At 44.5% G+C, this 25,563-nt stretch overlaps 1 protein-coding gene across 3 annotated transcripts in view; it reads left to right on the forward strand.

The window, feature by feature from the left end:
* Nucleotides 1-25,563, forward strand: part of LOC123702141 (insulin-degrading enzyme) — a 49,181-nt gene that overhangs the window by 11,888 nt on the left and 11,730 nt on the right. For all 3 annotated transcript variants that reach the window (XM_045649800.1, XM_045649801.1, XM_045649803.1), the window contains exons 12-19: nucleotides 243-364; nucleotides 1,079-1,163; nucleotides 1,646-1,774; nucleotides 2,616-2,698; nucleotides 5,032-5,176; nucleotides 6,041-6,196; nucleotides 6,622-6,697; nucleotides 21,158-21,284. In XM_045649800.1, the coding sequence (XP_045505756.1) occupies nucleotides 243-364; nucleotides 1,079-1,163; nucleotides 1,646-1,774; nucleotides 2,616-2,698; nucleotides 5,032-5,176; nucleotides 6,041-6,196; nucleotides 6,622-6,697; nucleotides 21,158-21,284 (923 nt within the window). The remainder of the gene's footprint in view (nucleotides 1-242; nucleotides 365-1,078; nucleotides 1,164-1,645; nucleotides 1,775-2,615; nucleotides 2,699-5,031; nucleotides 5,177-6,040; nucleotides 6,197-6,621; nucleotides 6,698-21,157; nucleotides 21,285-25,563) is intronic.

Genomic DNA, 25,563 nt, shown 5'->3' on the forward strand with positions numbered 1-25,563 from the left:
ATCGGGGTTGGGAAAAATTGAGTGTAACATTTCGTTACGCGTGACATTTTTCCGTTACGCGCCATCTTTTTCTTATCCCTACCACGCGTGATTCGACGTATTTCTGTAAAGTTGCATATAGTAAATTATTTTTTGAAAAATAAGGGCATAAAGAAGTTTCACTTCTTACGTGTGTACACTTTTTTTATACAATAATTAGTTTGTCTGTGTAAAATGTAATAAAACACTAATTTACCTAACAGGAGTTCCCAATACAAGACGTCTTAAGCGCATACTATCTCCTTTCGGAATGGAGACCGGACCTCATCAGCGACATGCTCGAGCTGCTCGTGCCGGATCGAGTGAGGATCGCTGTTGTTGCCAAGTGAGTGAACATACATACATACATACACACACACATGAAGGAAGATGATATACAGGGTGTAATCGTTAAGTGTGCACAGGCGATTTTTCCTTTTTTTGTTTCGAAAACGGTGGTACTTAGGTACGAATTTTTAAGAATTGAAAAAAGGGATGATATAATTATTCAGCAAAGAAAATTAACTATGACCACTCTTCTAAAATGTCACAGAACATGTTACATAAATAAAATTGGTCATCAACTAACAATCAAACTCAATCAAACTCAAACTCAAACATTTATTTATTCAATTAGACTTCTTCTGGAAGCACTTTTGAATCGTCATTACATATTTTTAACATTTACCACGGATCGGAAAGCAGTATCTATGGAGAAGAACCGGCAAGAAACTCCATAGTTGCTCTTTTAAATCATGTCAGTTTTACAATTTAATTTTACAAAATACATAAGTAGGTATGTAACATCATATATTATAATAATATGCCAAAAAACTGATGATGATCCTAATAGAAAACAATTTCTATATTTTAGGCACTCTACACATATGTATATGTGAGTGCGATAGACAAACAGACACATAACTACATACAAAAGAAATCTCACACGCACTTTCTAACAAAAATTCTAAGGCACCTTCCATCACAAAAAATCCACATGTGGAGCATGCATCCGAAATCCTATGAACGGCTATATCATAATTGATGGCGCTAATTGCAGGTGTTTTGCGGAGAGATGCACACAGACAGAGCCGTGGTACGGAACTAAATATCTGCAAGAGGACATTGAGGAAGAGAAACTTAAGGTACATTGCTATCTCTTCTTTTTATTTTTTACGTGTTTTTTTGTTTTTTTGGTCATTTTTATAGGACAAATATATCTTGATTTGTCAAGTTTGAATAAATCCATACTAATATTATAAATGCGAAAGTAACTCTGTCTGTTACTCAATCACGCCTAAACTACTGAACCAATATTCATGAAATTTGGTATGGAGATATTTTGATACCCGAGAAAGGACATAGGCTATTTTTTTTTATCCCGGGAAAATAACGCAATCCCGGAAATCCCACGGGAACCTAGTTATTAATATTTCGGACAAAAACGATCGGAAATTTTGGATTTTTTTTCCTACAATTTAATTTCCGCCAGCTTCTTAATTCTTATACAAAAAAAAGGTAAATAGGATGATATATTATTTTTATTGATTAAAGTAAAATTTTATTATTACTTTAGAAACTGATTAATTCCATAAAATGTATTAATGAAAAAACCTTACATCCCCAGGAATGGAGGGAAGCCAAACCACCCCCCTCTCTACACTTACCACCCCCCAATGAGTTTATTCCAAGCCGCCTTGAGTTGGAGACCGAACCTGATCCTACAGCGGAGGCTGTTGCACCTATAATTATAAGGGTGAGATGTACACACACACACAAAGACGTAGAGAATAGATATACAAATATATACACACACATACATTAAGAGATAAAAGAAAATATACTGTAGACCTGCCTTATCTGCACCAGTTTCACCGTGGCATTTTTATAGTCACTAAAAAGCAAGTACTAACTTAACATAAACAACATTATAATAAACACAATTAGGAAACAAAAAAAACACACTTTATTAAGACGAACCCACTTAAAGAATATACAATAATTTTATGAATATTTGTCTGATAAAAAAATGAAGTCCCATGTCCCCTAGTGGGGTAAGGGGCAGATGCATTATTCATACATCTGTTTCACTGATCGATTTTATTTAGGGACAAGTAGGTGATCAGCCTTCTGTGTCCTGCCAGACCGAGACATTTTATTTTTCTTCGTTCACCGGGAATCGAACCCAGGACCCCTCGGTTCTACGCTCACGTGTCAACCACTGTACCAAGGAGGCGGTCTTATCTATCTGTCAGATAAGTGGGTGAAAATCGATACTTACGGAGTCAGTTACATACAAATTTACAATCATACAGGTGAATCTGATAAAAGCATGTCAAAAATAAGCAAGAATACTGGAAATGCAACAATTTTTGACAAAAAAACGACGTGTGTCACTCGGGGACTGGGGCGGTTGCGCTATTGCATGGTATGCCTTCAAGCCACACCTCCGCCCCAAGGAGTGGGGAGCGTGAGGTTTTTTCGTTACGGAATTTCTCGATTCGGTCCCCGCGCTCAAGGCCCGCGATAGAAGCTATGCAATAGCTTAAAAAAAACAACACTAAACAATAATTCAATTATTTTTTTTTTTTGTATAGGACACACCACTAATGCGCGCGTGGTTCAAGCGAGACAACGAGTTCAAATTGCCCAAAGCCTTCATTACGCTGGATTTGGTCAGGTAAATATTTACTTTAAACTAAGCATTTTGCCCTTTATCTATTGAAAAAACCGCATCAATATCCGTTTCGTAGTTTTAAAGCGATATTGTTTTTGAAGTGAAACTTCTTTAGGCGCGTCGAGAGTAAAATTTCAAGGTCGCGTCATGGCAATACCGTCACGCCATTGAATAAGGCGATGATTTTGGTATCTTTGAATCTTGCGAAAGAAGTTTCACTTCTGACACGTGTGCTGGGCATAAACTCTTTTTATACAACTTAGTGTTTATACAATTTAGTAGGCTGCTTCGTGAGGAATAATTTGTATTCACTGATGCTGCTGTGTTCTCCTAAAATATATAAATGAAGCTTGGAGTCATCAATAAAATGCAAAAATTATCGTTTGTGATCTTTCTAAAGCTTTCATTCGTGCACATATTTTTTATATGAAAACTAACTTTTTATGGAATATGCTCAAGATTTGAGTTTTATATTTATCTAACAGCATGCAAAAAGTTTTATTGGAAGGCTAAATCTCACCTGTCACAGATTTTTTTTGCATGTTGTTTCACAAGGTTCTATTCTAGGTCCTTTTCATTTTAAATAAATTATTGATAACTTTTAAAATATTGTTTCATTTTTATATGGGTTACTAACTTAGAGCTTACTGTAAGTGTAGTGAAAATAATTTCTATCGCATTCCTCGTTTATTTTTATCTGTCGGAAGATTAATTCAGGCGAGAATTCTAATGAAGGCGAGATTTTGAACAGACGCTAGTTTTAAAACAAGATTTTTCATAAATACTATTAAAAGTTGAAATCATTAAAAACCCCACAGTGTATTTTATAGTTGTAAGTCTGGCGCTTGTGTAACTTCAGTAAAAATAAGCATCTGCAATTTTTTGTCACCCATCCAATTTATGACCGCGCCAATCGTTGCTTAACTCAGTTTTTTATTTTTTGTTATAACGGCAATAAAAAAAAACTTTTGAAAATTTTAACTGTCTTATTATCCCGGTTCATGAGATATACCCTGGAGACAAAAGTACGGACAGACAGACAGGCAGACGGTCCTGTTTTAACCTATTTGTATACCATAACACTAATGAAGAAATATAATTAAAACCACGAGTATGCTTAAAATAATTTTGTCTAACCGTATGCGTGAAAGAAATGGAAGCTAAATAAACTAGCGCAGTTACGCGTTACGTAACAAAGTTTACTTTAGACTATCAAAAATAGTCCTAAGCAAAACTCTGCCTACGCGTGTATTAGGCAGAGTTTTCTAATGAGTGATAAAAAAACTTTAGAACATTACTTCCACGAAATAAGATATTAATTTCAATGAATGCTCTATTCATCGCCGCTTTACATTTTTGGCAATCTTTTATCAGGTGATTGTGATTTTATAGTCGAGCCAACTTAATAGGCAACATTTGACGTCTATCAATTTTATCTTCGAAAAGAGGTAACCTGCATAGAAAACATCGATTAAAGTGAGTTAATCGATACGGATTTGAAACATTTGTCAATCGAATTTATTAATTTATGATGATTTTTATTCAAAAGTAATCAATGCATTCGATTCTAGATGTCAGATTTCGATTTTTAGAGTAACGTCTCTGGTATTTAAAAAGAAAAAAGGTTTATTGACACATAATTGTAGCGACGTCAGTTCTTCAATTCAGAAATTGTTTATTATGTTTAGAATGGTTTATCAGTAAAATGAAATCTTAAAATTGCTTGTATTGGTCATTATTATTATAAATATGTAATTGTAATTTAAAAAAGTTAAGCAAATGTGCAGTTCTAACAAAACGAAATATCATGTTATTCTATGTCGTCGTTACTAGGTTACGTTTTTGAATTTTGTTGAACTGTCAATTAATGTTGCCTATTAAAATGGCTCTACTATAGTTATTAATACTAGCATATATCTTACCCGTTCGTACGGGACGCGGATGTCATTGCTTTTCTGCTAACGGAAGCATTTTCTTACGTGCGAGTGACAGAGCTAGGGTATATCTAGCTAAAGCAAGTCGTGTTTTAGCTCATTATAACACACAGCACAAGCTATACTATAAGATGTTTGTAGCCCAATACAACGAGTGATTTGTAGCCCGCATTGCTACCCACGCATGTGGTGATTTGTCGTACAATTACGTAGTACTAACAACAACATAGCACTAGCTTTAACGAGTCGTGTTTGTAGCCCAATACAACAAGCCTGCTGTGCTAGCTTAAGCCAGTTGTTTTGTAGTCCATTACTACAAGTGGCGTTACATTTGTAGCCCGCTGTGCTAGCTTAAGCCAGTTGTTTTGTAGTCCATTACTACAAGTGAGGTTACATTCGTAGCCCGCTGTGCTACGCGTCGCCCGCGCAGTGCAACCTGTGCACGCTGTGGGCGGCGCTCGCCCGCGACGCGCTGCAGCAGCTCGCGTACGCGGCCGACCTCGCCTCGCTGCGCGCCAGCCTCGCCAACGGGAAGCACGGCCTGAGCGTGAGTACACTACACTACAGTACAGTACATTACACTACACTACACTGCACTACAGTACACTACACTACAGTACACTACAGTACACTACACTGCACTGTGCTGCACTGCACTGCACTGCACACTGCACTGCACTGCACTGCACTGCACACTGCACTACAGTACACTACACTACAGTACACTGCACTACAGTACACTACACTACACTGCACTGCACTGCACTACACTGCACTACACTACACACACCATTAGTCTGCAGTGTTGTTCAGTATTAGAACATTGCATAAAATCTATTCGAATGCGCTAAAAACATTGAAAGAATGCTCTAAACCTGTTTACACTAAAATAGTTTGTCAAAGTGGAGTTAGAATAAGCATTCGCTTGTATGTACTGGTCATATTTTGCTCATTATAATCGTTTATTAAATTAACGAAAGAAAGTATATTACTGGGACAGGGATTCGCCTAATTAATTTTAAAATTGACATGTGTTTCAAGTCCGTGTCGATTAATTTACTTTAATCGATGTTTTTAAGCCCTACGATAAAATTGATAGTCGTCAAATGTTGCCTATTAAATTGGCTCGACTATAATATCCTACTAACATTATAAATGCGAAAGTTTGTGAGCATGTGTATGTGTGTATTAGTTACTCTTTCACGCAAATACTACTGAACCGATTACAATGAAATTTAGCACACATATAGAGGGTAACTTGGATTAACATAAAGGATAGTTTTTATCCCGGAAATCCCACGGGAACGGGAACTATGGGTTTTTCTTTGAAAACGCGGGCGAAGCCGCGGGCGGAAAGCTAGTGTAATATATATAATATGTATAAATATTGTATTTTCTTTGTTTAACACAGATAACAATAGAAGGCTACGACGACAAGCAAGCGGTACTGCTGGAGAAAGTTCTCTCCCGTGTGATCGACTTCACGGCGGATCCCAAACGGTTCGAGATCATGAAGGAGAACCACATTAGAGCCATCAAGAACTTTGAGGCGGAACAGCCGTATCAGGTACTAGCTGTGCCCCGCGGTTTTACCCGCAGTACTCCGCTCCTGTTGCGAGCGAGATGATAGCCTATAGCCTTCCTCGATAAATGGGCTATCTAACACCGAAAGAATTTTTCAAATCGGACCAGTAGTTCCCGAGATTAGCGCGTTCAAATCAACAAAAAAAAAACACGTCAGCTTTATAATATTAGTATAGATGTGAGCGTATGTTCTTGGCGTTTCTGACGTGAAACTTCTTTAGGAGCATTGAGAGTAAAATTTCAAGGTCATGGCAATAACGTCACGTCATGGATTAAGGCGATTTGGTATCTTTAAATCTTGCCAAATAACGTTTCACTTCTGACACGTGTGCTCGGCACACACTTGATTTTTCATCGACTATTTATGCATAATATGAATTTTTTTAATTTAACATATTTGAATTTCAGCACGCAGTATACCAACAGGCGCTTTGTCTCTCCGAATTTGTTTGGACCAGAAGCGAATTATTAGAAGCCGCTCAAGGTATGTTCAAAAATCACTACATAGTATAAAACAAAGTCGCTTTCTCTGTCCCTATGTCACTTTGTATTCTTAAATCTTTAAAACTATGCAACGGATTTTGATGCGGTTTTTTTTTAATAGATAGAGTGATTCGAGTGGAAGGTTTTAGTATATAATTTATAAGGTTTTGCTGAAGAGTTTGTTTGTTTGTTTTTTTGAACGCGCTAATGTCCTAACTACTAAACTAACTAAACTAACTACTCGTCCGATTTGAAAAATTCTTTCGGTGTTAGATAGCCTATTTATCGAGGAAGGCTATAGACTATATATCATCACGCTAAGACCAACAGGAGCGGAGCAATGCGAGTGAAACCGCGGGGAACAGCTAGTTTATAATATTACTAGCCGCGCCCCGCGGTTTCACCCGCGTGGCTCCGTTCCTGTTGGTCTTAGCGTGATGATATATAGTCTATAGCCTTCCTCGATAAATAGGCTATCTAACACCGAAAGAATTTTTCAAATCGGACGAGTAGTTCCTGACATTAGCGCGTTCAAACAAACAAACTCTTCAGCTTTATAATCTTATACTAGCTGGTGCGTTGTGCGCGGGCTGCAAGCAGCCCGCGAGCCCCTTTTGCCCCTGGGTTGAAGCAATAGGGCAGTCATTTGAAAATATATTCGGATTTTCTGTCCATTTGTTACATCTGCTAACAGCGATTCTACAGTCAGTCGTTAATGCTTATAAATTCCCCATTCAAGTATTTTCCACTCCGGGAGGCTGTCCACCTTCGAGGGAGGGAGCCCCTTTTGCCCCTGGGTTGAAGCAAAAGGGCAGTCATTTGAAAATAAATTCGAATTTTCTGTCCATTTGTTACATCTGCTAACAGCGATTCTACAGTCAGTCGGTAATGCTTATAAATTCCCCATTCAAGTATTTTCGACTCCGGGAGGCTGTCCACCTTCGAGGGAGCGTAGTGCGCGGGCTGCAAGCAGCCCGCGAAGCATCCCAGGACAGAAATCTTCAGTCATTTGAAAATGCATTAAAATTCCCCGTCAATTTGCTATTATCTGCAAACAGCGATTCCACAGTCAATCGGAAGTGCTTACAAATTTCAAATTCAAATATTTTCTATTCCGGGGGGCGGTTTACCTTCGAGGGTGCATGGTGCGCGAGCTGCAAGCAGCTCGCGGCTCATCCCAGGGCAGAAATCTTCAGTCATTTGAAAATGCATTCAAATTTCCTATCCATTTGTTACATCTCCTAACAGCGATTCTACAGTCAGTCGGTAATGCTTATAAATTCCCCATTCAAAATTTTCTATTCCGGGGGGCTGTCCACCTTCGAGGGTGCGTGGTGCGCGAGCTGCAAGCAGCTCGCGGCTCATCCCAGGGCAGAAATCTTCAGTCATTTGAAAATGCATTCGAATTTCCTTTCCATTTGTAACATCTGCTAACAGCGATTCTACAGTCAGTCGAAACTGCTTATAAATTACTTATTCAAATATTGTTAAATTTTTGAAACGTCTTATCGATAGCGGGCAGTGACTTTTCATAATAAACTGTTCAAGAGTTAACCTAACACGCTCGTCGCTTCGCTCCTCGCTACCTATTTGAATATTTAGGCCGGCCGCTGCCGCGACTCGCTCGCTTCGCTCGCTTGGCTCGTGCGATAGGTAGTTCAAAAGTTAACCTAACACGCTCGTCGCTTCCTATTTGAATATTTAGGCCGGCCGCTGCCGTGACTCGCTCGCTTTGCTCGTATGGCTCGTGTGGTAGTTCAAAAAGTTAATAAATATTTTCTACTCCGGGAGGCTGTCGACCCTCGAGGTTGCGCGGTGCGCGGGCAGCAAGCAGCCCGCGGTGCCGTCTTTTGCCGATGCTATTATACGCTCGTCGCTTCACTCCTCGCTACCTAAACTGCTTATAAATTACTTATTCAAATATTGGTAAAATTTTTTAAACGTCTTATCGATAGCGGGCAGTGACTTTTCATAATAAACTGTTCAAGAGTTAACCTAACACGCTCGTCGCTTCGCTCCTCGCTACTTCTTTGAATATTTACGCCAGCCACTGACGTGACTTGCTCGCTTCGCTCGCTTGGCTACTGCTGTAGTTCGAAATTTAACCTAACTCGCTCGTCGCTTCGCTCCTCGCTACTTCTTTCAATATTTACGCCGGCCGCTGCCGTGACTCGCTCGCTTCGCTCGCTTGGCTCGTGTGGTAGGTAGTTCATAAGTTAACCTTACACGCTCGTCGCTTCGCTCCTCGCTACCTATTTGAATATTTACGCCGGCCGCTGCCGTGACTCGCTCGCTTCGCTCGCTTGGTTCGTGCGGTAGTTCAAAAGTTAATAAATATTTTCTACTCCGGGAGGCTGTCGACCCTCGAGGTTGCGCGGTGCGCGGGCAGCAAGCAGCCCGCGGTGCCGTCTTTTGCCGATGCTATTCAATTACCCTTCCTACTATGGAAATTTCCATACAAAATTTTCGAAAAAAAAAATTTCGCTTTTTAGCAAAAATTTTTATGTGCCTGAAAGCGGACCAAGTTTTTAAACATTTTTTACCTTGGTGACCCCAACCTAAGTGCCACCAGTTCAGAGAGCCGTTGAATTTCGTGATGTATGGAAAATGGAAACCGGGGGTCGGAGAGAAATTCTGAGTATGCAGTTTTGTAAATCTGACCAATCAGAGCACAGAAGTCAATTTTGAGACCGATCGTGACGGAACCGGCGCCACCAACTTGCTTTGAAAAATTGGCCATTTTTGAAAAAAAAATTGCGTCCAATTTGAAATTTCTCGATTGCCCTGGGAGCGCCCCATCTTCCTGATCAATTTTTAGTTCTACACCCCCCGGCTATCTAGTGCCGTTTTGGAGAGCCGTCGAATTTCGCGTTGTATGAAACTCGGAAACCAGCGATGGAAACTCGATTATGAGTATGCCATCTCAATGTGCGGCTCGACTAAAGCCCCTGTGCCAAGTTTCAGCGCGATCGTACCAGAGATGACCATTTTAGAATTTGTATGGCGGCGGCCATTTTTTCCGCCATTTTGAATTTTTTTCACTATCTGTGGTAATTGCTCGAGGTCTACTACAAGTTTAGTTTGAGCACCCCAGATGTAGCTGCTACCGTTTGCGCGGGCCGTTGACCGTCTTCGAGAGATGAGGGAAAGTTTAAGATTTCGGATTTTTCTGGATATCCTGGGAGCTGGGCGAGTACGAATGCATCATTGGTGTATTTCTCCATTGCACCACCTCGTCTAAATTTACGTTTTTATGTTTGCGCCAAAAATGGAAAAATTCCAAAATCGAGCGTCCCACAATGGCTCCCTGGTAGCGTCCCAGGGTGTTGATCATTTTTAGTTCCGGGACCCCCCACCCAACTCGCACCGTTTCCGCGGGCCGTTGGAGTTTATGTTGTATGGAAGTTGGAAACGGGGGCCCGGAGCCACTCGAACGGGGCACCGATCGATTCGCCGGCTCGAACAGAGCACGTGTGCCAAATTTGAGACGTAAGGATTCATAAACGGCGATTTTGGCAAAGTTCCGAGCATTTTTTGTTCAGACACCCCCCCTCCAAGTGCCACCGTTTTTGCGCACCTCCAGGGGTCCACTCTCTTGTCCAGGGTGTTGGAGATGTCAATATTTTTCCGGTGGTTACTCGGCGCACCTCTACACGGTCACGTCGAAATCCCCCCAACTTTCCGCGTAGTTTCCGAGAAACCCGATGTCAGTCAGTCAGTCAGTGGTAGTGTAGCTTTATATATTATAACTAGCTGGTGCGTTGTGCGCGGGCTGCAAGCAGCCCGCGAGCCCCTTTTGCCCCTGGGTTGAAGCAATAGGGCAGTCATTAGAAAATGTGTTAGAATTCCCAGTCCTTTTGTAATTTTCTGCTAACAGCGATTCCACAGTCAATCGGAAGTGCTTATAAATCAAATATTTTCTATTCTGGAATGCTGTCGACCTTCGAAGGTGCGTTGTGCGCGGGCTGCAAGCAGCCCGCGAGCCCCTTTTGCCCCTGGGTTGAAGCAATAGGGCAGTCATTTGAAAATAAATTCGAATTTTCTGTCCATTTGTTACATCTGCTAACAGCGATTCTACAGTCAGTCGGTAATGCTTATAAATTCCACATTCAAGTATTTTCCACTCCGGGAGGCTGTCCACCTTCGAGGGAGCGTAGTGCGCGGGCTGCTTGCAGCCCTGGGATGCTTCGCGGGCTGCTTGCAGCCCGCGAAGCATCCCAGGGCAGAAATCTTCAGTCATTTGAAAATGCATTAAAATTCCCCGTCAATTTGCTATTATCTGCTAACAGCGATTCCACAGTCAATCGGAAGTGCTTATAAATTTCAAATTCAAATATTTTCTATTCCGGGGGGCGGTTCACCTTCGAGGGTGCGTGGTGCGCGAGCTACAAGCAGCTCGCGGCTCATCCCAGGGCAGAAATCTTCAGACATTTGAAAATGCATTCGAATTTCCTTTCCATTTGTAACATCTGCTTACAGCGATTCTACAGTCAGTCGAAACTGCTTATAAATTACTTATTCAAATATTGTTAAATTTTTGAAACGTCTTATCGATAGCGGGCAGTGACTTTTCATAATAAACTCAAGAGTTAACCTAACACGCTCGTCGCTTCGCTCCTCGCTACCTATTTGAATATTTAGGCCAGCCGCTGCCGCGACTCGCTCGCTTCGCTCGCTTGGCTCGTGCGATAGGTAGTTCAAAAGTTAACCTAACATGCTCGTCGCTTCGCTCCTTGCTACCTATTTGAATATTTAGGCCAGCCGCTGTCGTGACTCGCTCGCTTCGCTCGCATGGCTCGTGTGGTAGTTCAAAAGTTAACCTTACACGCTTGTCGCTTCGCTCCTCGCTACCTAAACTGCTTATAAATTACTTATTCAAATAATGGTAAAATTTTTGAAACGTCTTATCGATAGCGGGCAGTGACTTTTCATAATAAACTGTTCAAGAGTTAACCTAACACGCTCGTCGCTTCGCTCCTCGCTACCTATTTGAATATTTAGGCCGGCCGCTGCCGCAACTCGCTCGCTTCGCTCGCTTGGCTCGTGCGGTAGGTAGTTCAAAAGGTAACCTAACACGCTCGTCGCTTCGCTCCTCGCTACCTATTTGAATATTTAGGCCGGCCGCTGTCGTGACTCGCTCGCTTCGCTCGCATGGCTCGTGTGGTAGTTCAAAAGTTAACCTTACACGCTCGTCGCTTCGCTCCTCGCTACCTAAACTGCTTATAAATTACTTATTCAAATATTGGTAAAATTTTTGAAACGTCTTATCGATAGCGGGCAGTGACTTTTCATAATAAACTGTTCAAGAGTTAACCTAACACGCTCGTCGCTTCGCTCCTCGCTACCTATTTGAATATTTAGGCCGGCCGTTGACGCGACTCGCTCGCTTCGCTCGCTTGGCTCGTGCGGTAAGTAGTTCAAAAGTTAACCTAACACGCTCGTCGCTTCGCTCCTCGCTACCTATTTGAATATTTACGCTGGCCGCTGCCGTGACTCGCTCGCTTCGCTCGCTTGGCTCGTGCGGTAGTTCAAAAGTTAATAAATATTTTCTACTCCGGGAGGCTGTCAACCCTCGAAGTTGCGCGGTGCGCGGGCAGCAAGCAGCCCGCGGTGCCGTCTTTTGCCGATGCTATTCAATTACCCTTCCTACTATGGAAATTTCCATACAAAATTTTCGAAAAAAAAAATTTCGCTTTTTAGCAAAAATTTTTATGTGCCTGGAAGCGGACCAAGTTTTTAAACATTTTTTACCTTGGTGACCCCAACCTAAGTGCCACCAGTTCAGAGAGCCGTTGAATTTCGTGATGTATGGAAAATGGAAACCGGGGGTCGGAGAGAAATTCTGAGTATGCAGTTTTGTAAATCTGACCAATCAGAGCACAGAAGTCAATTTTCAGACCGATAGTGAAGAAACCGGCGCCACCATCTTGCCTCAAAAAATTGGCCATTTTTGAAAAAAAAAATTGCGTCAAATTTGAAATTTCTCGATTGCCCTGGTAGCACCCCATCTTCCTGATCATTTTTTAGTTCCACACCCCCCACCTATCTCGCGCCGTTTTAGAGAGCCGTCGAATTTTGCGTTGTATGAAACTCGGAAACCAGCGATGGAAACTCGATTATGAGTATGCCAACTTAATATGCGACTCGATTAAAGCCCCTGTGCCAAGTTTCAGCGCGATCAGACCAGCGATGGCCGTTTTAGAATTTGTATGGCGGCGGCCATTTTTTCCGCCATTTTGAATTTTTTCACTATCTGTGGTAATTGCTCGAGGTCTACTACAAGTTTAGTTCGAGCACCCCAGATGTATCTGTTACCGTTTGCGCGGGCAGTTGACCGTCTTCGAGAGATGAGGGAAAGTTTAAGATTTCGGATTTTTCTGGATATCCTGGAAGCTGGGCGAGTACGAATGCGTCATTGGTGTATTTCTCCATTGCACCACCTCGTCTAAATTTACGTTTTTATGTTTGCGCCAAAAATGGAAAAATTCCAAAATCGAGCGTCCCACTATGGCTCCCTGGTAGCGTCCCAGGGTGGTGATCATTTTTAGTTCCGGGACCCCCAACCCAACTCGCACCGTTTCCGCAGGCCGTTGGAGTTTACGTTGTATGAAAGTTGGAAACTGGGGCCCGGAGCCACTCGAACGGGGTACCGATCGATTCGCCAGCTCGAATAGAGCACGTGTGCCAAATTTGAGACGTAAGGATTCATAAACGGCGATTTTGGCAAAGTACGGCGGCCATCTTGTTTTCGCGAAAATCCCCATTTTTCCACCTCCCCTGGTAATCGCCACCAGTTCCGAGCATTTTTTGTTCAGACACCCCCCCTCCAGGTGGCACCGTTTCTGCGCACCTCCAGGGGTCCACTCTCTTGTCCAGGGTGTTGGAGATGTCAATATTTTTCCGGTGGTCACTCGGCGCACCTCTACACGGTCACGTCGAAATCCCCCCAACTTTCCGCGTAGTTTCCGAGAAACCCGATGTCAGTCAGTCAGTGAGTGAGTGGTAGTGTAGCTTTATATATATATGACTAGCTGGTGCGTTGTGCGCGGGCTGCAAGCAGCCCGCGAGCCCCTTTTGCCCCTGGGTTGAAGCAATAGGGCAGTCATTAGAAAATGTGTTAGAATTTTCTGTCCATTTGTTACATCTGCTAACAGCGATTCTACAGTCAGTCGGTAATGCTTATAAATTCCCCATTCAAGTATTTTCCACTCTTGGAGGCTGTCAACCTTCGAGGGAGCGTAGTGCGCGGGCTGCAAGCAGCCCGCGAAGCATCCCAGGGCTTAAATCTTCAGTCATTTGAAAATGCGTTAAAATTCCCCGTCAATTTGCTTTTATCTGCTAACAGCGATTCCACAGTCAATCGGAAGTACTTATAAATTCCCCATTAAAATATTTTCTATTCCGGGGGGCTGTCCACCTTCGAGGGTGCGTGGTGCGCGAGCTGCAAGCAGCTCGCGGCTCATCCCAGGGCAGAAATCTTCAGTCATTTGAAAATGCATTCGAATTTCCTTTCCATTTGTAACATCTGCTAACACTGATTCTACAGTCAGTCGAAACTGCTTATAAATTCCCCATTCAAATATTTTCTATTACGGGGGGCTATCCACCATCGAGGCTGCATGGTCCGCGGGCTGCTTGCAGCCCGCGGTACATCCCAGGGACAAAAATCTTCAGTCATTAGAAAATGCGTTAAAATTCCCCGTCAATTTGCTTTTATCTGCTAACAGCGATTCCACAGTAAATCGGAAGTACTTATAAATTCCCCATTAAAATATTTTCTATTCCGGGGGGCTGTCCACCTTCGAGGGTGCGTGGTGCGCGGGCTGCAAGCAGCCCGCGAAGCATCCCAGGGCAGAAATCTTCAGTCATTTGAAAATGCATTAAAATTCCCTGTCAATTTGCTATTATCTGCTAACAGCGATTCCACAGTCAATCGGAAGTGCTTATAAATTTCAAATACAAATATTTTCTATTCCGGGGAGCGTTTCACCTTCGAGGGTGCGTGGTGCGCGAGCTGCAAGCAGCTCGCGGCTCATCCCAGGGCAGAAATCTTCAGTCATTTGAAAATGCATTCGAATTTCCTTTCCATTTGTAACATCTGTCAGCGATCTAACAGCGATTCTACAGTCAGTCGAAACTGCTTATAAATTACTTATTCAAATATTGGTAAAATTTTTGAAACGTCTTATCGATAGCGGGCAGTGAATTTTTATAATAAACTGTTCAAGAGCTATGCTAACACGCTCGTCGCTTCGCTCCTCGCTACCTATTTGAATATTTACGCCGGCCGCTGCCACGACTCGCTCGCTTCGCTCGCTTGGCTCGTGCGGTAGGTAGTTCAAAAGTTAACCTTACACGCTCGTCGCTTCGCTCCTCGCTACCTATTTGAATATTTACGCCGGCCTCTGCCGTGATTCCTTCCCTTCGCTCGCTTGGCTCGTGCGGTAGGTAGTTCAAAAGTTAACATAACACGCTCGTCGCTTCGCTCCTCGCTACCTATTTGAATATTTACGCTGGTCGCTGCCGTGACTCGCTCGCTTCGCTCGCTTGGCTCGTGCGGTAGGTAGTTCAAAAGTTAACCTAACACGCTCGTCGCTTCGCTCCTCGCTACCTATTTGAATATTTACGCCAGCCGCTGCCGTGACTCGCTCGCTTCGCTCGCTTGGCTCGTGCGGTAGGTAGTTCAAAAGTTAAACTAACACGCTCGTCGCTTCGCTCCTCGCTACCTATTTGAATATTTACGCCGGCCGCTGCCGTGACTCGCTCGCTTCGCTCGCTTGGCTCGTGTGGTAGTTCAAAAGTTAACCTTACACGCTCGTCGCTTCGCTCCTCGCTACCTATTTGAATATTTACGCTGGCCGCCGCCGTGACTCGCTCGCTTCGCTCGCTTGGCTCGTGCGGTAGTTCAAAAGTTAATAAATATTTTCTACTCCGGGAGGCTGTCAACCCTCGAAGTAGCGCGGTGCGCGGGCAGCAAGCAGCCCGCGGCGCCGTCCTTTGCCGTTGCTATTCAATCACCCTTCCTACTATGGAAATTTCCATACAAAATTTTCGAAAAAAAAAATTTAGCATTTTACCAAAAAAAATTATATGCCTGGAAGCGGACCAGGTTTTGAAGTATTTTTTACTTCGGCGACCCCGACCTACCTGTCACCGGTTCAGAGAGCCGTTGAATTTCGTGATGTATGGAAAATGGAAACCGGGGGTCGGAGAGAAATTCTAAGTATGCAGTTTTGTAAATCTGGCCGATTCAAGCACAGAAGTCAATTTTCAGACCGATCGTGAAGTAACCGGCGCCACCATCTTGCTTTGAAAAATTGGCCATTTTTGAAAAAAAAAATTGCGTCCAATTAGAAATTTCTCGATTGCCCTGGTAGCCCCCCATCTTCCTGATCATTTTTTAGTTCTACACCCCCCATCCATCTCGCGCCGTTTCGGAGAGCCGTCGAATTTCGCGTTGTATGAAACTCGGAAACCAGCGATGGAAACTCGATTATGAGTATGCCAACTTAATATGCGGCTCGATTAAAGCCTCTGTGCCAAGTTTCAGCGCAATCGGACCAGCGATGGCCGTTTTAGAATTTGTATGGCGGCGGCCATTTTTTCCGCCATTTTGAATTTTTTTCACTATCTGTGGTAATTGCTCGAGGTCTACTCCAAGTTTAGTTCGAGCACCCCAGATGCAGCTGCTACCGTTTGCGCGGGCCGTTGACCGTCTTCGCGAGATGTGGGAAAGTTTAAGATTTCGGATTTTTCTGGATATCCTGGGAGCTGGGCGAGTACGAACATGGTGTGAGTGTATTTCCGCGATGCGCCACCTCGTCTAAATTTACGTTTTTATGTTTGCGCCAAAAATGGAAAAAATCCAAAATCGAGCGACCCACTATGGCTCCCTGGTAGCGTCCCAGGGTGCTGATCATTTTTAGTTCCGGGACCCCCCACCCAACTCGCACCGTTTCCGCGGGCCGTTGGATTTTACGTTGTATGGAAGTTGGAAACGGGGGCCCGGAGCCACTCGAACGGGGCACCGATCGATTCGCCGGCTCGAACAGAGCACGTGTGCCAAATTTGGGACGTAAGGATTCATAAACGGCGATTTTGGCAAAGTACGGCGGCCATCTTGTTTTCGCGAAAATCCCCATTTTTCCACCTCCCCTGGTAATCGCCACCAGTTCTGAGCATTTTTTGTTCAGACACCCCCCCTCCAGGTGGCACCGTTTTTGCGCACCTCCAGGGGTCCACTCGGTATTCGAAGATGATCCAGATCGCTATATTTTTCCTCTGGTCACTCGGCGCACCTCTACACGATCACATCGAAATCCCCCCCACTTTCCACGTAGTTTCCGAGAAAACCGATGTCAGTGAGTGAGTGGTAGTGTAGCTTTATATATAATAAACTAGCTGGTGCGTTGTGCGCGGGCTGCAAGCAGCCCGCGAGCCCCTTTTGCCCCTGGGTTGAAGCAATAGGGCAGTCATTAGAAAATGTGTTAGAATTTTCTGTCCATTTGTTACATCTGCTAACAGCGATTCTACAGTCAGTCGGTAATGCTTATAAATTCCCCATTCAAGTATTTTCCACTCTTGGAGGCTGTCAACCTTCGAGGGAGCGTAGTGCGCGGGCTGCAAGCAGCCCGCGAAGCATCCCAGGGCTTAAATCTTCAGTCATTTGAAAATGCGTTAAAATTCCCCGTCAATTTGCTTTTATCTGCTAACAGCGATTCCACAGTCAATCGGAAGTACTTATAAATTCCCCATTAAAATATTTTCTATTCCGGGGGGCTGTCCACCTTCGAGGGTGCGTGGTGCGCGAGCTGCAAGCAGCTCGCGGCTCATCCCAGGGCAGAAATCTTCAGTCATTTGAAAATGCATTCGAATTTCCTTTCCATTTGTAACATCTGCTAACACTGATTCTACAGTCAGTCGAAACTGCTTATAAATTCCCCATTCAAATATTTTCTATTACGGGGGGCTATCCACCATCGAGGCTGCATGGTGCGCGGGCTGCAAGCAGCCCGCGGTACATCCCAGGGACAAAAATCTTCAGTCATTAGAAAATGCGTTAAAATTCCCCGTCAATTTGCTTTTATCTGCTAACAGCGATTCCACAGTAAATCGGAAGTACTTATAAATTCCCCATTAAAATATTTTCTATTCCGGGGGGCTGTCCACCTTCGAGGGTGCGTGGTGCGCGGGCTGCAAGCAGCCCGCGAAGCATCCCAGGGCAGAAATCTTCAGTCATTTGAAAATGCATTAAAATTCCCTGTCAATTTGCTATTATCTGCTAACAGCGATTCCACAGTCAATCGGAAGTGCTTATAAATTTCAAATACAAATATTTTCTATTCCGGGGGGCGTTTCACCTTCGAGGGTGCGTGGTGCGCGAGCTGCAAGCAGCTCGCGGCTCATCCCAGGGCAGAAATCTTCAGTCATTTGAAAATGCATTCGAATTTCCTTTCCATTTGTAACATCTGTCAGCGATCTAACAGCGATTCTACAGTCAGTCGAAACTGCTTATAAATTACTTATTCAAATATTGGTAAAATTTTTGAAACGTCTTATCGATAGCGGGCAGTGAATTTTTATAATAAACTGTTCAAGAGCTATGCTAACACGCTTGTCGCTTCGCTCCTCGCTACCTATTTGAATATTTACGCCGGCCGCTGCCACGACTCGCTCGCTTCGCTCGCTTGGCTCGTGCGGTAGGTAGTTCAAAAGTTAACCTTACACGCTCGTCGCTTCGCTCCTCGCTACCTATTTGAATATTTACGCCGGCCTCTGCCGTGATTCCTTCCCTTCGCTCGCTTGGCTCGTGCGGTAGGTAGTTCAAAAGTTAACATAACACGCTCGTCGCTTCGCTCCTCGCTACCTATTTGAATATTTACGCTGGTCGCTGCCGTGACTCGCTCGCTTCGCTCGCTTGGCTCGTGCGGTAGGTAGTTCAAAAGTTAACCTAACACGCTCGTTGCTTCGCTCCTCGCTACCTATTTGAATATTTACGCCAGCCGCTGCCGTGACTCGCTCGCTTCGCTCGCTTGGCTCGTGCGGTAGGTAGTTCAAAAGTTAAACTAACACGCTCGTCGCTTCGCTCCTCGCTACCTATTTGAATATTTACGCCGGCCGCTGCCGTGACTCGCTCGCTTCGCTCGCTTGGCTCGTGTGGTAGTTCAAAAGTTAACCTTACACGCTCGTCGCTTCGCTCCTCGCTACCTATTTGAATATTTACGCTGGCCGCCGCCGTGACTCGCTCGCTTCGCTCGCTTGGCTCGTGCGGTAGTTCAAAAGTTAATAAATATTTTCTACTCCGGGAGGCTGTCAACCCTCGAAGTAGCGCGGTGCGCGGGCAGCAAGCAGCCCGCGGCGCCGTCCTTTGCCGTTGCTATTCAATCACCCTTCCTACTATGGAAATTTCCATACAAAATTTTCGAAAAAAAAAATTTAGCATTTTACCAAAAAAAATTATATGCCTGGAAGCGGACCAGGTTTTGAAGTATTTTTTACTTCGGCGACCCCGACCTACCTGTCACCGGTTCAGAGAGCCGTTGAATTTCGTGATGTATGGAAAATGGAAACCGGGGGTCGGAGAGAAATTCTAAGTATGCAGTTTTGTAAATCTGGCCGATTCAAGCACAGAAGTCAATTTTCAGACCGATCGTGAAGTAACCGGCGCCACCATCTTGCTTTGAAAAATTGGCCATTTTTGAAAAAAAAAATTGCGTCCAATTAGAAATTTCTCGATTGCCCTGGTAGCCCCCCATCTTCCTGATCATTTTTTAGTTCTACACCCCCCATCCATCTCGCGCCGTTTCGGAGAGCCGTCGAATTTCGCGTTGTATGAAACTCGGAAACCAGCGATGGAAACTCGATTATGAGTATGCCAACTTAATATGCGGCTCGATTAAAGCCTCTGTGCCAAGTTTCAGCGCAATCGGACCAGCGATGGCCGTTTTAGAATTTGTATGGCGGCGGCCATTTTTTCCGCCATTTTGAATTTTTTTCACTATCTGTGGTAATTGCTCGAGGTCTACTCCAAGTTTAGTTCGAGCACCCCAGATGCAGCTGCTACCGTTTGCGCGGGCCGTTGACCGTCTTCGCGAGATGTGGGAAAGTTTAAGATTTCGGATTTTTCTGGATATCCTGGGAGCTGGGCGAGTACGAACATGGTGTGAGTGTATTTCCGCGATGCGCCACCTCGTCTAAATTTACGTTTTTATGTTTGCGCCAAAAATGGAAAAAATCCAAAATCGAGCGACCCACTATGGCTCCCTGGTAGCGTCCCAGGGTGCTGATCATTTTTAGTTCCGGGACCCCCCACCCAACTCGCACCGTTTCCGCGGGCCGTTGGATTTTACGTTGTATGGAAGTTGGAAACGGGGGCCCGGAGCCACTCGAACGGGGCACCGATCGATTCGCCGGCTCGAACAGAGCACGTGTGCCAAATTTGGGACGTAAGGATTCATAAACGGCGATTTTGGCAAAGTACGGCGGCCATCTTGTTTTCGCGAAAATCCCCATTTTTCCACCTCCCCTGGTAATCGCCACCAGTTCTGAGCATTTTTTGTTCAGACACCCCCCCTCCAGGTGGCACCGTTTTTGCGCACCTCCAGGGGTCCACTCGGTATTCGAAGATGATCCAGATCGCTATATTTTTCCTCTGGTCACTCGGCGCACCTCTACACGATCACATCGAAATCCCCCCCACTTTCCACGTAGTTTCCGAGAAAACCGATGTCAGTGAGTGAGTGGTAGTGTAGCTTTATATATAATAAATATAAAAATGAATCGCAAAATGTGTTGGTAAGCGCATAACTCGAGAACGGCTGAACCGATTTCGATAATTCTTTTTTTATTATATTCCTTGAAGTACGAGGATGGTTCTTATGTAAAAAAAACGTAAATTATGTACCACGGGCGAGTATTAGTATAGATTAAAACCAGGGAGGATACCCGAAACTAAACCGAGCCCGTCTGCAGGCTTTAAGGTGGCAATCCCACCAGCGGACTAGGATATAGTGGGCTAATCACCTGCTTATCCGAAAACTTCATGATTTTCGAAACTGAAATAGATTAAGAGGCCTACACCACCGAAACTAGCGCCACCGAACATTTTATTTTTTTACTCCTAAACCAGATCAAATTTAAAAAATCTAGCTCGGTACTTTGCTAGTATATTACTTGTAGTATTTTTGGTATTACTTTTCACTATTCTAACTGTTCATTATTCTAGAGAACTTTTGATTACCGCCAAAAGTGGCCACTTTTGGCGGTAATCAAAAGTTCTCCTAATTTACCGAATGCAAAATAATGAAAAGTAATACCAAAAATACTTCAAGTAATATACTAGCAAAGTACCGAGCTAGATTTTTTAAATTTGATCTGGTTAAGGAGTAAAAAAATAAAATGTTCGGTGGCGCTAGTTTCGGTGGTGTAGTCGCCAATACATGCAAATAAATGTTTCCCCCAGACCTAACCCCCGCGATGTTAGACGAGTTCGTGCGTCGCGTGTGTCGCGCGCTGCACGCGGAGGCCCTGCTCGTGGGGAACCTCACCAGAACTAGAGCCGATAGGGTTGTGGACATGGTGCATGACAAGTTGGTGCCAAACATTTATTTATTTAACTAGCTTCCGCCCGCGACTCCGTCCGCGTTTTTAAAGAAAAACGCGCATAGTTCCTGTTCCCGTAGGATTTCCGGTATAAAACCTATCCTATGTTTTAATCCAAGTTACCCTCTATATGTGTGCTAAATTTCATTGTAATCTGTTCAGTAGTATTTGCGTGAAAGAGTATCAAACACACACACGTCCTCACAAACTTTCGCATTTATAATATTACTAGCTTCCGCCCGCGACTGCGTCCGCGCGGATGTCGGTCTTCGCGTGGATGGTTAATTTCTCCATTTTGAGTACCTAACTCTGACAATGACATCTTATAAATATCTATTGGACCCAAATACGGCTAGGCCTATAATAATACGCAACGTGTGTTCGCGGTTCTACAGAACAACGTCTATGGATAAAACTGAAAAATTAAAATTAATTTTTTTCTACGTATTTTTCCAGGATAAAAAGTATCCTATTTTACGCCCAGGATAATAAGGTATAATTATACCAAGTTTCATCGAAATCGAACCGTTAGTTTTCACGTGATGCCTTCACATACAGACAGACAGACAGACAGACAGACAAAATTTTTTTTAATCACATATTTGGGTTTGGTATCGATCCAGTAACACCCCCTGGTATTTATTTTTTCAATATTTTCAATGTACAGAATTGACCCTTCTACAGATTTATTATATGTATAGATTAGACTTCTTCTAGAAGCACTTTTGAATGGTCATTACATATTTGTAACATTTACCACCGATTCAGAAAGCAGTATCTACGGAGAAGAACCGGCAAGAAACTCCATAGTTGCTCTTTAACATCATGTCGATATTACAATTTAATTTGCCGTTTGAAGTGAAACTTTTTGTCGGGGTTGAAAAAAAATTGAGTGTAACATTTTTTCGTTACGCGTGACATTTTTCCGTTACGCGCCATCTTTTTCTTATCCCTACCACGCGTGATTCGACGTATTTCTGTAAAGTTGCATATAGTAAATTATTTTTTGAAAAATAAGGTCATAAAGAAGTTTCACTTCTTACGTGTGTACACTAGTACACGCACACATTTTTATTATATTATTTTATCATCAGTCTCTTCATTGTTATCATAATAAAACACAAACTCAAACATTTATACAATTCCTTCCAGAAACACTTTTGAAATGACATAACAGTTTTACCAATTACTACCTTATTTATTTTTACTATCAAAATCGTTGTAATCAATCGCTATTATCAACTCTATTGTCATATTTACTATCGTCACCACCCACATCATCATCATATTTTACACATTGAAAATCCATACTAATATTATAAATGCGAAAGTAACTGTCTGTCTGTCTGTTACTCAATCACGCCTAAACTACTGAACCAATTTTCATGAAATTTGGTATGGAGATATTTTGATACCCGAAAAAGGACATAGGCTACTTTTTATCCCGGGAAAATGACGCAATCCCGGAAATCCCACGGGAACGAGAACTATGCGGGTTTTTCTTTGTCTGCGCGGGCGAAGCCGCGGGCAGAAACCTAGTATCATATAAACTCGAACACATTTTGGGGGCCGAGTCACCTTCGTCCGTAGGAGTTTACCCGGAGTATGGATACCCTACACGTGGCCCCTGGGTGGTGCTAAACAGGTGACATGGTGGGAGACAGTCGTCGCGGCTATAATGACCACCCATCAGCTGAAGACGTGTCGCCAAGCGTCCGTGTTCCGACACGATGAAGCTGATGTAGCCTTGGTGAAGACGGGTCGAATCAGTTGCGCCTATACAACCTCGACGATTTGATGCACACTTACGTTGTTGCACCTGGGGACTAGTCATGGAGGGTAGCGGGATCCGAGGCACGGTTCACCGCTGGCCGACCGCTAGTCAGTAGGGGGCCCAAGTAGCGTGCTAGCCACATGTGAAAGGCTGCCCCGCCAACTAGCGAAAAATCCCAAGATGCGCCATAGTGCCGGTTGGCGACCGGACGAGAGGGCCCTATGGACATCCTTGGGGGGGCTCGGGCGTCCCCGCAGTCTCCAGACTAGTCCCCATAAGTGTAGCTTCTGAATGTGCGTCTCAGGTCTAGAAGTATAGCGCCTCGATTCACTGCCGTCTTCACACCTACTTCACTCTCCATTAAAATAATGAAAAAGACAAGGTACAAGAAAAACGTTGTACAGCGGCAGCACTCCCTCTCGCTGAAAGTAGACCTCACTAACATCAGAGGTCTACACTCCAACCTCGTTGCAGTCCACTTCCATCTAGAGACTAGCAAGCCTTGTATCTTGTTCCTCACGGAGACGCAGATTAGATGTCCGTCTGATCAGGCGTACCTATCGTATCCCGGCTACACCCTGGAGCATAACTTTAAAGCTCGGTCAGGTGTGTGCGCGTACGTACGTGACGACATCTGCTGTCGGCGTCTCCGTTACCTTGAAGACCCCCATTTCTCTGTACTTTGGATGCTGGTGGACACAGGCCTAGAGAAACTCATCTATGCTTGTGTCTACCGAGCGCACAGCGGAGACCAGGAGACGATCAGGCTCACAGAGTACCTAAGTGAGGCGGCGGATGCTGCTCAACACAAATACCCTTCCGCTCAGCTAGTGCTTCTGGGGGATTTTAATGCCCACCACCAGGAGTGGCTATACCCATACCAGTGCACTGACCTCGCTGGGAGAGAGACGCGTAAACTCGCTATAGCGTTAAATCTCACCCAGCTGGTTCAAGGAGCGACGCGGGTTCCTGATGTTGAGAGCCATACAGCCAATTGCTTGGATCTTCTGCTGACAACCGATCCAGACCGTTACTCGGTAGCGATTTCATCGCCGCTTGGCAGCTCCGACCACTGTCTGGTGAAATCTGTTTCTGTCTACTCGCCGCCCGACCCCAGTCCCAGGGGCTCGCGGCGCGTGTGGCGATACAAGTCAGCAGATTGGGACGAGATGCGTTCTTTCTTTGCATCTTATCCCTGGCGGCCTGTTTGTTTTTCTTCTGAAGACCCTTCAACCTGTGCGGATGCTGTGACTGATGTGCTGCGGCAGGGAATGGAATACTACATTCCATTCTCCGATGTAGCCACGTCCAGCAAAGCTCAACCCTGGTTCAGAGCTGAATGTAGACGCGCTGAAGCGTTTAAACATGAGGCATATCTAGCCTGGGCTGATGCTCGACACCGCAAAGCCAAGGACGTATCTGAGAAGAAGAAAGCCTTCAACCGGGCCGCCAAGTCCTGCAAAAAGGCTCTACGGAAAGCTCGATTTGACCACGTCAGCCGTATAGGGAACAAACTGGCTTCTTACCCTTCTGGTAGCAAAGCGTTTTGGTCCCTGGCAAAGTCGGTTGAATCGAATTTCTGCCGCCCCTCACTTCCTCCACTGCTGAAACCAGATGGGTCGCTGGCTCACACTGCCACGGAGAAAGCGAACCTACTAGCTACTCTGTCAAGCGCCAAACCTCCCAGTCTGCCTGGATGCGAGGTGAGCATGCCAGAAATTCGCATCCGTCAGACTGAGGTTCTGAAAACGCTGCGAAATCTTGACGTGAACAAAGCTAGTGGCCCTGATGGGATACCAGCCATAGTGCTTAAAACCTGTGCGCCTGAGCTCGCTCCTGTCTTGACACGCCTCTTTCGCCTTTCGATGATGACTGGAAAAGTACCGAAATCATGGAAACTTGCCAACGTGCAGCCTGTGCCCAAAAAAGGCAGTCGTGCCGACCCCTCCAATTATAGGCCAATTTCAGTCACGTCCATACTCTGCAAGACTATGGAGCGTGTACTGAACAGCAGGCTAATGGCGCACCTAGAAGCGAACGATCTACTCAGTGACCGCCAATACGGATTTCGCCGAAATCGGTCCACTGGGGATCTTCTAGCGTGTGCCACCTATATCTGGAGTGAGGCCATCGAGAATCATGGTGAGGCACTCGCAGTCTCCCTCGATATCTCGAAGGCCTTCGATAGGGTCTGGCATGATAGTCTTATTGGCAAGCTTCCATCATACGGTCTGCCTACTGGTTTTTGCGCATGGATCTCAGATTTCTTGAGAGACCGGTCGATTCGAGTAGTCGTCGACGGTTGCTCGTCCGACCAATTGGCTATTAATGCCGGGGTCCCTCAAGGATCAGTTCTCTCCGCAACACTATTCCTGCTACACATTAACGATCTGCTGAAACCCGGTATCTATAGGTACGCAGACGATAGCACCGTTGTGGAGAGATACGCATCCAGCGCGCGAGCCAGTACGGCACAAATCCAGTCTCTACGG

The sequence above is a fragment of the Colias croceus genome, chromosome 23, assembly GCF_905220415.1.
Source record: "Colias croceus chromosome 23, ilColCroc2.1".
NCBI lineage: Eukaryota > Metazoa > Arthropoda > Insecta > Lepidoptera > Pieridae > Colias > Colias croceus.